The following is a 13,575-nucleotide window of genomic DNA, read 5'->3' as shown; positions in this document are numbered from 1 at the left end:
CCGCAGGTTTTATGTTTCTTTCTGTTTGTGCTTCCACATTAAAATGGAAAAGCCTTTCCAAAGGGCAGGGGCCAAAAATAATCCCTCTTTGGCTCTGCCTTGCCAACCCCTCCCCCCTTTGTAAAGACCCCTCCCCTTGTTTGGTCCTGCTGGTTCCTTGGTGGCAAAGGAGGACCTGGGGAGGCGGGAAGAGGCTTCTTTCTGCCCTGTTGTTGTGGCAGCAGCAGCGTGTGCCTGCCCCACACTTGGCCTGGCAGGCAGGGCTGGGCCGTGTGTCATCGCTGGGCGGGGTGGCCAGCTTTAAAGCCGAGGCAGCAGCACCTGTGGGACAGTCAGAAGAGGCAGCCGGACGAGGCAGAAGAGATCAGAGCAGCGCTTCACCAGGAGCCTTCAGGTAGGGGCTGGGGGCACCTTCTGTGGGGCAGCTGGGGGGTGCCAAGGCAGGAGAGACGGAAGCAGCAATGCCTTCCTGCCCAGATCCCTCAAGAGGAAAGCAGGCAAGGGGGTGCTGAGGCCCCTGCTAGACCCCCAGGATGGGGCAGCCCAGTCAGGGTCTGGCAAGAAGCCCAAGGATGAGGGTGGAGGCACCATCCTCCCCAGCCCCCTCTCTCCGGCGAGGCAGCTGGCAGACCCCTCACCCCCTTGAGTTCAAGACCTCCCTGTTGGTGGAGAGGAGAGCAGGAGTGCCTTTCCGACCCACTTAAGTAGGGAAATGAGGGAGGGGTGGAGGAAGGGATGGAAGGGGGCTCGTGTCAGGTGCTGAAGCAGCCAAGTGGAGGCTGGAGACCAGACCAGCCCCACACGCAGCTCAGTCACCCACTGAGCAACATTGAGAAGAGGCTGCAGGCTTCTCTGCAGGAGTGCTCCCACCCAGACATGGCTGCAGCCTCCACTCTGCACCCCACTTCAAATGGGGGCCTGGGCCACAGTGAGGCTTAGAGGGCAAAGCTGCAGGTTCCAGCCCCATGGGGAGCCCACAGGGGTGAAATCAGAGGCTGGCCAAACTCCCTCATTCAGACGTGCCCCCAGTGTGGCTAAGATACCTGCCTGTTTGCCCCCCCCCCCGACTCTTCCCCAGCCCCAGGGGCTGCAGGATGCAGAAGAGGAGCAGGAGGAGGCAGCCAGTGCCTTGTTTGCAGGAGCTCAGCACCAGGGAGAGGAGGCTGGGCTCCTGGAGAGACCGTCTGGCTCAGCTGCTGGCCAGGACCTGGAAGCAGCAGCAGCAGGGGGGTGAGAGGCACTCAGGAAGGGTCTGGCATGGGGTGCTTGTCCGGAGAGGAGAAAATGAGGGGCAGTCCAAGGGTGCGAAGGGGATAAGGGGCAGATCCTGCTGGCCTTAGTGGAAGGCCAGCGGCTCCACCAAGCAGTGCGGGGTGTACCCCTCTCTGCACCTGGCTGCTGCGGCCTCTGAGGGGTGGCTGATCCCACTACCCTGTGTTTTGGTGCCAAGTCCCTCAGGCCCACCCAGGCCAAGCCAGAGTGCGGCCTCTCCCCGCCTCCCTGTGCTGGGCTCATGCCAGCCCCACAGGTCCCCGGAGAGGCTCAGGGGCCAGCTGACCATTAGGCAAATTGGCCCCAGAGGCAGGAGGCCATTTGGGCAGTTGTGCTCCCGGCTCCTCCTCCTCCTGTTGTTGTTGTTGTGATGTTGTGTCATTTCCTCTGCTTGGCTGGCCCTGGCAGAGCAGGTGGCCTCTGCCTCCAGGACTCCAGCACCGGGCCAGCCTCCTCGGGTGGCAATTAGGCGGGCATGGAATGTGGTTGGCTGCCTCCTGGCACTCCAGATGCCTCCGGCTCCCGCACCTCTTTCCCCAAAAGACAATTGGCCTGTCACTCACCTGCAGGAGCCCAGGCAGCCGCAGAGGGAGGGAGGGAAGCAGGAGGGAGCAGGCAGCCGTTCTGAGCCCCCTGGGATGCATTCAGTCCTTTCTCTGCTGGAGAAGCGAATGGACACCAGACCTTGAAGAATGCAAGAGTGGGGGGGGGGGTGGAGAAAGTTTTCTCCCTCTCGTGATCGTAGATTCAGTGAAGTTGGAGGTTGGGCGTCCTTCCACATGAAGCACACGGTTAAAACTATGCAGGAGGCAGTCATGGCTGCCCACCTAGATGGCCTTCATTTTCATCATCATCATCATTAGCCCACCTTTTCCCCTGATGGGGCTCAAGGCAGCTTTGAAAGAGAATCAGACAGACGCAGGGAGAATGAGCCTACTAGCCAGGATGGCAGCATCTTTTCTCGGCTGCCGGAGGTGACCTGCCTCTGACTGCTGCTTGCTGGGAAGGGTGGTGGGGAGAGCTCTGCTGCTCTTGAGGGCTTCTTCCCTCTGGGACCCCCTTTGCCCACTGAGAATGCTGGATGAGGGCCCCCCTCTGGCCTGATCCAGCTGCTGACATTCTTCTGAGGGGCTCTTGGCTGCATTTGCCACAAGAGCCCTGGAAGCACTTTTGTGTTTTCACTGCAGTCTGGTGTGTCATTTATTCCACATTTCAAGGACAGCCCTGCAGGATCAGGCCCAGGTGGGCCCCTCTAGCCTGGCCCTAGTTTCCCGCATGGCTACCCAGATGCCCCACTGGGAAGACCGCAAGCGGAACATGGAGGGGGTACAACCCCCCTCACTGCTTTTTGCACTACAGCACCCGGCACAGGGGGGTAGACCGCCTTTGCAGCTCTAGCTGAAGCCATAACAGGAGTCCTACTGGCCAAGCAGATGCCCCACAGGGAAGCCAGCAAGCGGGCCAGGGGGCACCCACAGCCCTTGCCCCCCTTGCCTGCTCTCTTTGGTCCCCAGTCTGAGGACTCTCCTGTGCCTGTATTCTGGGGGGGGGGGGGGTTCAGGTACAGGCTGCAGATGGAGGTTTGCCAAGCTAAAGTGGATTAAATCCCTCTGTTACCTGAGTGCCACAAATCCACTTTTAAAAAGCAGCAGTGGTTAGGAAAGTGAAGCAGAAAAGAGTGTGAAATTGGGAGAGGGGAGCAGGCATCAACGCACAACTTCCCTGCAAACAGGTAAAGGTAAAGGGACCCCTGACCGTTAGGTCCAGTCGTGGCCGACTCTGGGGTTGCGGCCCTCATCTCGCTTTACTGGCCGAGGGAGCCGGTGTACAGCTTCCGGGTCATGTGGACAGCATGACTAAGCCGCTTCTGGTGAACCAGAGCAGCGCACGGAAACGCCGTTTCCCTTCCTGCCAGAGCGGTACCTATTGATCTACTTGCACTTTGACTTTGCTTTCGAACTGCTAGGTTGGCAGGAGCAGGGACCGAGCAACGGGAGCTGCCCTAGGCTCTGTGGGTTAACCCACAGTGCCACCCGCATCCTGTTGAGTAAAGACTGAGTTTAATCTACCTTCCGTGTAAGCTTTGTGTGAGCAAATTGGGAAGGATGCAAATTCATGGCAGAGGGGGCTACTAGCGATTCCTGCCTTGCAGAAGGGAGGAGTAGATTCTCCTTGAGGTGCCTCCTGACTACACTCCTATTGTTCAATGATTCTGTCTCCACAGTCACAGGAGGGGAGAGTGTTGCTCTTGTGCCTGAGTCCTGCTTGCTGGTTTCCCCCAAGAGGCATCTGGGGGGCCACAGGGAGAAGAGAATGCTGGACTTAGAAAGGCCCCTTTCCAGCAGCGTTCTTCCCACCTTCTTATGCTCACTAAATAGGTGGTTGGGGAATGGGGCTTACCCCCCCCCGCCCGGCTGCCCCTCCGCACTGGCCATTGCAGTGGGGGGGGTGAGTGGGAGGCAGGGGCCAGTGGGTCTTCTCTGCCCTTTCAGCTCAGGCTGAAGGCTGAGGGTGTTTGCATCCAAACCTGTCTTTGTGACTCTGTGACTGAGCGGGGAGGGCAAGTGCTTGCCCCAGGCACGTTCACACAAACACAGAGAGGAAGAAGGGTGTGTGCAGTTCCTGTGTACACGCGCCCATCCCCCGAACCCTGCCTCCTGTGTGGTTTCCCCAAATTGTTCCAAAGGAGCCCTTTTCCTCCACTTCCTCCCCAGCAAAGTGGCTTTGCTCCACCACAGCCCCAATTAGGTGCATTTGGGGCATGACCTCACCAGGCAGGCAGCCCCGCTTCCAATTTGAGCACCAGATGAGCCAAAGCGAACAGCCGCCAAGCCCCAAAACACGGCAATTAACATAATGACGCAGGTGAGTCGACAGCCTGTGGACGGATGGATGGAGGGCCTGCAAACAGGTTTCCTGGCTGGGGGCAAAGACAGGGTCACATGCCTGGCCGGACCAGTCTGGCTGAGCCCCGTGGCACAAGCTGGGTGCCCTCTTTGTCTTCTTCTTCCTCCGCCCGCGGCCCCAGCAGCTTAGCGTCAGGTCCCACTTGTCCTGAGCAGGTGGAATCCTGGGAAGCAATTCCTGGCACAGGAGGTCTCAGCAGAGTCCCTCCTCCAAGGTAGCCTGGCCAGGATTTCTGCCCCAGGACCAAACACCCCCCCCCCAGCACCAGGCATCATCAACAGCAGGTACTGAACTGGCACGGTTACCCCACCAGGTGCCTGAATAGTCCACAAAGGAGGGGCAGGGCTGGCACAGGAGTGGGTGAGACTTGTGGGGAGGGGACGCATGCTGGAGAATCACCCTAGAGAAGTGTCTGGGAAGGGGCTTGGTCTGCATTCTCACGTTTACCCTGGGAAGTGGCTGTGAGCTAGCCTTCTCTAAGCCAATGCCCTCCTGGCGTCCTGGACCTTCGCTCCCACTGTCCCACCTGCTGGCGATGCCGCAAGGGCTGGTGGGAGCTGCAGTTCCGGCAGGGCCCAGTTGGAGGACGGCTGTTGGCGAAGCCACAGCTGAATGACATTGCCGAATGCCTGGCCTGTGCTGCTTATCCCAGAGATGGCTGGAGCACACCTCACGGGGCAGTTGGGCATCTCCCGGCAGCCAGCAAGGGAGCAACCTCTGCCCAGGGCAGGATCCAGACGTGCCAGCCAGGGCCAACTTTGCAGGTCTGCATTTGGCACAGACAGCAGGTGTTGGAAGGCCTTGCACTGTGTGGAAATGCTCCCCTGCCTGCCTGCCTGCCTGGCACTGGCTGCTCTCTCTCCTTTACAAAACAGCCTCCCTTGTGACCCCCAAATGGGAGCACCGTTGTCTCACAAAGCCTTTTCTGCCTCTCTCTTCCTCCAGAGACTTTCTTGCTTCCCCCTGCACAATCACCCACCCAGAAGACACGCCTGGACCCCCTTGGACCCGAGCCATGCCACAGGACAAGCACCTTCCCAAGGGGGGCACGGACGCAGCCCCAATAGTCCAAGTCCGCGAAGAGCCACGCTGGCCCTTTCCGTGTGCGACCGACCTGAGCGAGGACCATGTCATTGCGGGCATCCTCAAGGAGCCGGGCAAGGAGAGGCTGAGCATCCGCCAAGCCATGCACCGAGGCCTCCTGACCCACGGGACAGGCCTGGCTCTGCTGGAGCACCAGGCCGTCTCAGGCTACATTGTGGACTTTACAAACAACCGGCTGCTGTCTGTGAGGGATGCCAAGAACGCTGGCCTGGTCGACCGAGAGCATTTCAACACTCTCCTCATTGCAGAGAAGGCCGTGACGGGCTACACTGACCCCTTCTCCGGGAGCAAAATCTCCCTCTTCCAGGCCATGAAGAAAGGCCTGCTCATCAAGGACCACGGCATCCGCCTGCTGGAGGCTCAGGTCGCCACGGGGGGCCTCATCCACCCCATGCACAGCCACCGCCTCCCTGTGGAGGTGGCCTACAAGTGGGGCTACTTGGATGCGGAGATCTTCCACCTGGTCTCCAACCCTGCCAACCACACGAGAAGGTGCTTTGACCCCAACGCCCGCGACAACCTCACATACCTGCAGCTCCTGCCCAGGTGCTTTCCTGACCCTGTCACTGGGCTGCTGATGTTTCAGGTGATGGATAAAGGGTCTGTCCATGTGGACGAGAATCTGCGGAGGTGCCTGAAGTCGGCCACGGCCCAGGTCCACGTGGGGCTTTTCCAGGGCGAAGAGGTCTCCATCTGGGACCTCCTCTTCTCCAGGTACATCCCCCGGCACAAGAGGCAGGAGCTGCTGAGGCAGTACAAAGCAGGCACCATCACCCTTGAGGAGATCACCCAGACCCTCATGACCATCATCACCGAGGTGGAGGCCAGAAGCAACCCTGGCTGTGTGAAGAAGCAAAGAGCCACCCAGACAACAGCGTTTCCGGAGGCAGAGAAGAGCAAGCGGACTTCTGAGCGGGACGAGATGGTGAAGGCGCTCAAGTCCAGGGTGGTCAAGGTGCCTGCTGGGGAGCTCTGTGGGAGGAAGGTCTCTGTGTGGGACGTGCTCCACTCCAAGTACATCCCCAAGGGGAAGAGGAAAGAGATCCTGAAGCTGTACAGGATGGGCATCCTCAACATGGAGCAAATTGAGACGGTGGTCACTGCCATTGTGGCCAAAATAGAGGAGGAGAAAGCCAAAGGGCTGGGTCAGGTGACTGGCATGGCCAAGGGCGAAGGGGACAGAGCCAACCACCAGGAGAGGCAACTGAAGCAATCTTTACAGTTGGTGCGTATCCCTGTGACCTTTGGAGAGTTTAAAGGGCAAAATGTCCCTGTGCTGGACCTTCTCTATTCTAAATATTTCTCCCAGGAGAAAAGACAGGAGCTGATGGAACTGTACAGGACAGGGGTGCTCAGCCCTGGACAAATGACACTGGCTGTTAGTGAGACCTTGGAAAGAGCAGAAGCCAGCAAGAAGAAGTTCTCCATCAGAGTGAAAAGTCGGAGCCGAGAGTCATCAGGAACCAAGGAGGCCAAGGAAGCCAAGGAGGTCAAGGCTGCGGACCCCTCGCCCAACAAGCAATCGGATGATGTGCTGAAGGCCAAAATGGTCACTTTGCCCGCCGGAGAGTTCCGGGGCCAGCAGGTCTCCGTGTGGGACCTCCTTTTCTCTCACTACATCACAAGAGACAAGCAGGAAGAGCTCCTGAGGAAGTACAGAGATGGCCAGTTCAGTGCTGAGGATCTCTCCTCCATGCTCACCATTCTGGCTTCGCTGCATGACCTCTTCTACACTCTGGAACAAACGGCAGCCAAGGCTCCGGCCCAGGAGGCAGCCTCTTCCCCAGCAACATCACTTGAGGAAGACGAGGAGGAGGAAGATGACGATGATGATGCTGATGATGACGACGATGACGACGACGAAGGGCAGGATGAGAAGGACAAGGTCTTGAAGTCCAGGATGGTCGAGGTCCCTGTCGGCGAGTTCCGTGGGCGCAAAGTGTCTGTGTGGGACCTTCTCCACTCCAAGTACTTCCCAGAGAAGAAAAGGAAAGAGGTCCTGAAGCTGTACCGGATCGGGATCCTCTCGGCTGACCAAATGGAAAAGGTGGTCACGGGCATCGTCACCAGAGTAGGGGAGGAGAAGTCGGCTGAGGGTCGGCGTGCCAGCATCTCCAGCCAAGGGGCAGGAGCCCCCAGTGAGGCGAGGAGCGCCGGCTTCCCCCAAGACAGCCCCTCAGAAAGGACAGTGGAGGTGCTCACCTTCGAGTTCCCCCTCGGGGAGTTCCAAGGCCGGAGAATCTCCATGTGGGACCTGCTCTTCTCCACGTACATCTCGGAGGCCAAAAGACAGGACCTTCTGGTCAGATACATCACAGGAGCCCTGAGCAGCCAGGAGATGGTCAGCATCCTCTCTGCCCTCGTCGTCGAGGCGCACAAGCCGAGAAGCTCCTCCAGCATCCCACACCTCTTTGGCCTCCTGTACCCTGAGGCCTCCTCCATGATGTTTGGGCCGTCCCAGGCCCAGTCGGGGTCTGTGCACGACCTGCTGCAGTCGCACGAACAAGAAGCGCCCAAAGCCGGGAGGGTGACCTACAGTGAGATCACCATGACCACCACCGTTGTGCATGGGCCTGAGCAGAAGCAGGAGTAGCTCTGGAGCAAGGCAGCCGCCAGCAAGCGGCAGGTTCCAGAGCAGAGAGCTGCTGGCGGCTGTAATGGGGGGGGCAGCAGAGCACCCCCTTCTGGGTGGGGGAGGGGGAAAGGGGAGGCCAAGAAGGGAGGGGGAGGGCAGGGGATACTAGTGTAAGTAGGCCACTATAAGAGGGAGGCTGGGGGAGGGCGAGGGGGGTTAATTGGGGAAACAGAGATTTGGGGCTCCATCCAGGCAGGCAGCTCAGCGCTGGCCTCATCTACAGGACAGACCGGCCAGTCCTGATGCAAAGAACTGTGCAATCTTCAGCCCTCCCAGGGAATTGGATGGAGTAGCTGTGGGGTGTGTGGAGGGTACCCAAAGGAGACCCTTAGGTGGCCAGGAAAGGACTACTGGGGAAAGGACTACCATGATGGCTAAACCTCAGAAAGAACTTTCTGCTAGTAAGAGCCGTTTGACCGGTCTCCCTTGGGGGGTGGGAAGCTCTCCTTCTTTGGGGATTTTAAATAATAATAATAATAATAATAATAATAATAATACATTTTATATATATCCCACCCTCCCCAGCCGAAGCCGGGCTCAGAGTGGCTAACAACAATAAAAGTAACACAGCATTCTAAAATCAATTCATTTTAAACTCAATTCAAAATCAAATTAACAGCAACCATTGGGATAGAGGTCTGTGAGGATTGCCAAAGGAGGGGGTCAGGCTGTGCCCTGGCCAAAGGCCTGGTGGAACAGCTCTGTCTTGCAGGCCCTGCGGAAAGATGTCAAGTCCTGCAGGGCCCTGGTCTCTTGTGACAGAGTGTTCCACCAGATTGAGGTCATGGCTGAAAAAGCCCTGGCTCTGGTTGAGGCCAGCCTAACCTCCAAGATGTCCCGGATTGGGATCCTCTTGGCTGACCAAATGGAAAAGGTGGTCACAGGCATTGTCACCAAAGTAGGGGAGGAGAAGTCGGGTGAGGGTCGGCGTGCCAGCATCTCCAGCCAAGGGGCAGGAGGTTGGACGGCCATCTGTCAGGGATGCCTTAGGTGAGGTTCCTGCATTTCAGGGGGTTGGACTAGATGACCCTTGGATCCCTTCCAACTCCACGATTCTGTGATGATGAGGGTGGTGTGTGAGAGAGAGGAAGAGACTGTGATGTGGCTTCTTCAGAAGTGGTCCTGAATCTGCTTCCCCCTGGCAGGGCGAGGGAGGGGGAACTGACCTCAGGGTCGTCGCCCCAAACCAGGCTACGATCTGCAGGCAAGCAGGTGACTAAGGGCAGGAGGAAGGCGCCTTGGACTCAGCGCCAACCTACAGCTCCAAAACATGCTCAGGGCACCATGTCCCAGAAAGGCCCCAATCCCAGTGGCCCTGCCAGTTGGGGGAAGGAGCAGGGCTCTTGGACCATTGGGTTGCCAGGCCCTTCCGTAGGGAGATGTATTCAGACCTCCCTCTGTCAAAGCCACAACCAGCCACAGAGGGGGAATGCCTGGAAAGTCCGGGGGGGCAGGGAGTGCCCCCAAATGGTCCTAGTAAGAGGTTCAGTCAAAGTTAGGAAAGATTAAAGTTGACAACATTAGTGATGAAGAAAGTGAGGGTGGAGTGCAGGGAGGCCTCACCCCCCCCCCCCCGGGTGCTTTGAAGGCCTCCAGGCATAAGGCAGGGCTGCTTGCACTGCGACAACACAGCAGCAGCAGCAGCAGCAGCTGAGTTTTGGATTCTAGAGTCATTGAATTGTAGAGTTGGAAGAGACCCAGAGAGTCATCTAGTCCAAATCTTCCCCAAAGCAGCCATGACAGGTGGCCCCCCAAACTCTGCTTAAAACCTCCAAGGAAGGAGAGTCCACCACCTCCCTCTGGAGACAGGAGGAAAGCCTGGATGTCCCTGATGTGAATTCCAGATACTGTAGAGAGAGTGAAATATGAGGATCAGAAGGCAAGAGAGACTAAGGGGCAGATCCTGGCAGCAGTTGCTCACTGGATCAAGTCATGGGAGACCAGCATGGGCAAGCTGCCCCTTTCTATTGGGGAGGGGGGGGTCATGGGTGCTCCCCTTTTGCTGATGCCACATTTGCCTACAGCTGAGAAAGAGGAAGAATGGAACAGGAGGAACGGAAAGGCGCTTGGCCCAGCGGCTGCTGCCTGCCACTGCCGACCAGTTCCCAGCATGCAGCGCTGCAGAATCGATGATGGGAGAAGCCATGCAAGGATGAGCGTCAGCACAGCCACACGGAACCTCCCAGGGCGTTTCGTGTGGGTCATTCACAGATGGCCCCACAGAGTTCCTTCTTCTATTTTAGTCCCTGCCAATAAAGATATTTCTGGACCTTCTACTGGTAGCCTGATTCTGTCCCCCTGCCTGGGTCCCAGAGGTGCTTGGAGCCAGACCCAGTTCCAAAGGGCTTCCTTTCACCCCACAGATTTCAATGTCTCTTGAGGCCAGTTATGCAAATGTTTCGTTTTTATAAAGGACGTTTCTGGGATTTCTACCAGCTGTCCCTGTTGACCGAGGACTCAGCTACACAGCTACAAATAAAATGTTTAAAATGTGCTATATACAAATGTGACACTAGATGACGACAATAAGCTATGCAAAATTCAATGTATTTTCCAAAAACGTTTTTTTTTTAAAAAAGCATTTCACAGCTTTTTCTATATGTGTGTAGATCCCACCCAAGAGTGATTCTCATTCTGAGTCACCTGCCCTTCTGTCCAGCACCTGTCCCTTTGCCTTCTGCAAAAGGCCTTGTTAAAATGTTGCTGACATGTGACTCCTCAGAGTGTGAAGTGTGGAGTCATCCTGCCTCTCTTGGCTATGCACATAAATTCTTGCACATAAACTACACAATGCTGACTCTTTCAGAGAGCAGCTGCAGACTAGAGTATAAATGTGGGGCAAATGACACAGTGCAATATGGAGCAATGCCCCAGTTCTCTGAGTGGCGAGATCTCCAAGGCTTCTGTTTCCCTGGAAGGAGGAAACTAGAGGCAGAACGGGTGTTTTGCGACATGGCTGATTCCCAGGCTGAGTAAAGAAAAGGTAAAGGTACCCCTGCCCGTACGGGCCAGTCTTGACAGACTCTGGGGTTGGTTGAGAAGGGGGCTTTTGGAGCTAGCAGGATGGCCAGAGATGATCAAGTACTTTGCCTTATGATGATGATAGCTCTTTCCAGGCCTGTCAGGAGCAAGCCACCTGCCCACCTCTTCTCTCAGCTGGGTCAGGTGCTGACTCTCGCCTGTGAAAGGGAAGCTGTGGAGGAAGGAAGCTGCCTGAGGAATGTCAACCAGAAAGGGTGGTGAGGCCGAGGGGAGGAGGCCGAGGGCTGAGCCACTCTCTGGAGGATCTGTGGGTGCCCCTTGGTACCTGATGAGGAGCAGGGAATTTAGGGCACCTGTACATCTTGGGACGCAGGTGGCGCTGTGGGTTAAAGCCTCAGTGCCTAGGACTTGCCGATCGAAAGGTCGGCGGTTCGAATCCCTGCGGCGGGGTGCGCTCCCGCTGCTCGGTCCCAGCGCCTGCCAACCTAGCAGTTCGAAAGCACCTCCGGGTGCAAGTAGATAAATAGGGACCGCTTACCAGCGGGAAGGTAAACGGCGTTTCCGTGTGCGGCTCTGGCTCGCCAGAGCAGCGATGTCACGCTGGCCACGTGACCCGGAAGTGTCTCCGGACAGCGCTGGCCCCTGGCCTCTTGAGTGAGAGTGTTTCTTGATGTGACAACATCGGCTAGAGTGTTAATAGCAAAATACTGGAAAATGACTTAATGGCAATGTAACTTTGTGCAAGTACCTTGAACAGCCAAATGACAGAATTAATAAGAAATGCTCAGGCAAAAGGTAAACAAATACCATTCCACAAACAATGTTTGGTTATGCTTCGATTAATTTCATAGACATCATGGAAAAATGGATTAAATAAATGGAAACAGATTATTTATAACTTTAAAAGTGTCAAAGACACAAAGGGATGGAAGTCACTAATACAGCAGGGATTTCACAGAACAGAAAGAAAGTTGTTGTGGGAGGAAAAAGGGACAAACACTTTGTTATCGGGGTTCACATATCCTGTTAAAAGGGAAAATTATTTCATGTGAGAAGCCTGTCAGGAAATGCTGTTCCTAAAATGCACACAAACAAAGTCTGTGACTTAAATCCCATTGAGGGGTGGAATGCTTTGATATTTACCTGTGAAAAGAATTTGACATGTTAAGATTTCAAACTTGAGACACATTAAGGGTGATTTCTCTCAATGGTTCCAAGTTTTACATAAACCTCCTCTCCCCCCCCTACAGTTCCCCCTCCTTCCTCTCTCTTCTTTTCCTATCTTTTTTTTTTTTAGCTGATCTAGTCTCTGTGCATGTGTGGAGTTCATGTCTCAGCAAATCTTTTATACTATTGAAATGTTGCATCTTTCGGCAAAATTAGAATTTGAATAAGGGAAGGGTAAGGAGTAGATTTTAAAAGAGGGTTAGATTTAAAACAAAAAAGGGAAACTCAGCAATTGAAGTATTCACCAACAAAAGCTAGCAATTTCAGCCCAAGCAAAGCGACTGCTTCCTTTATGTACAGGAAAGGGCTAATATCCCTCTGGCCATTCGTGGAACAATGCCGCGCCCTTATATATGGGAAAAAATGGCCAGAGAGTCAATTCATAGGATTTTTTTTTTTTAACATTCTAAGTTATTTCGGCCTTACCATTTGCAGACAAAATTTTCCTGCCCCTTTATTTATAGGATTGGTCAAGGCCCATATGTATTTGTATGTGTTGAAACTTTGAATTGACTTTGAAGTCTGATTTTAAATAGTAGACAAAATGATAAACACTGTAATCACTGAAATGCTTGATATTACCAGTTGTGCTTCAAAACATCACAGCTTCACCTCTCACCTTTTAAAACTAAAGAGCAAAGCTAGGCTGAATTTCAACTCCATCACCACACCAGAATTTAAGAATTACCCTGCAATGCTTGGGGACACATGTCCTTCCACACAGCCACAAATTGGGAGAGTCGAAAGGGACCCTGGGGTCATCTAGTCCAACCCTCCAAAATAAAGGGTTCACCGCAAGATTTGTACTACACACACATACTTATGTACACAGGCACTACTGGGGAAGAGAGCACAATCAATGCTCCTATCATGTACTAGGGAAGAGGAAAATAAAAATTCCCAACTTTATACAGAACCCTTTAGCAGATCTTGAGATTAGTTTGAGTTTACTTCCTTAGACGTGCAAGTTCCTTAGAGTGCAAGTTCCTAGACAAATGATCTTTAAAGAAAGATTGAAGTGAACATTTTCTTAAGATAGGGAGAGGATCTCTTATAAAGCATAGTTAAAACAGCCATAGATTTGATTTAAAGGGAATACAAAAGTGACAATTTTTCCTGAATTTGCAGAGGAATAGTAAACCTAATCTATGCCCCCCCCCTTTTGCAGTTTCCTTTAAAGGAAGCTTACTCGGAAGTAAATTTACCTGGCACAGAAGAAGAGGAAAGAAAAAAACCCCTGAAAGAGACAGAATGAAACAAGGGGGGGGGCATTTTCTAAGAAAAGACGCTGAAGCTTACTCGGAAGTAAATTTACCTGGCACAGAAGAAGAGGAAAGAAAAAAAACCCTGAAAGAGACAGAATGAAACAAGGGGGGGGGCATTTTCTAAGAAAAGAGGCCTGATATCAGGAGCCTTACAATAACTCTTCTGTCCAACCAAATCAAAGT

The 13,575-nt window shown here is 54.5% G+C and overlaps 1 protein-coding gene across 1 annotated transcript; it reads left to right on the top strand.

Moving 5' to 3' along the window:
• Positions 1 to 269: 269 nt before the first annotated feature.
• Positions 270 to 10,192, top strand: LOC310849121 (epiplakin-like). Its single transcript, XM_083749084.1, has 3 exons — positions 270 to 394; positions 5,125 to 9,495; positions 9,620 to 10,192. The coding sequence occupies exon 2, from the start codon at positions 5,195 to 5,197 to the stop codon at positions 7,874 to 7,876; it is 2,682 nt and encodes an 893-aa protein (XP_083605210.1). The 5' UTR covers positions 270 to 394; positions 5,125 to 5,194; the 3' UTR covers positions 7,877 to 9,495; positions 9,620 to 10,192.
• Positions 10,193 to 13,575: the final 3,383 nt, after the last annotated feature.

The sequence above is a fragment of the Podarcis gaigeae genome, assembly GCF_964106915.1.
Source record: "Podarcis gaigeae genome assembly, chromosome: 7".
Lineage (NCBI taxonomy): Eukaryota > Metazoa > Chordata > Lepidosauria > Squamata > Lacertidae > Podarcis > Podarcis gaigeae.
The sequence above is the reverse complement of the archived record's forward strand: the minus strand, read 5'-3'. Positions and strand labels throughout refer to the sequence as shown.

Coding starts and splice junctions, on each gene's coding strand:
- LOC310849121 (XM_083749084.1), top strand. CDS start 5,195: ATGCCACAGGACAAGCACCTTCCCAAGGGGGGCACGGACGCAGCCCCA.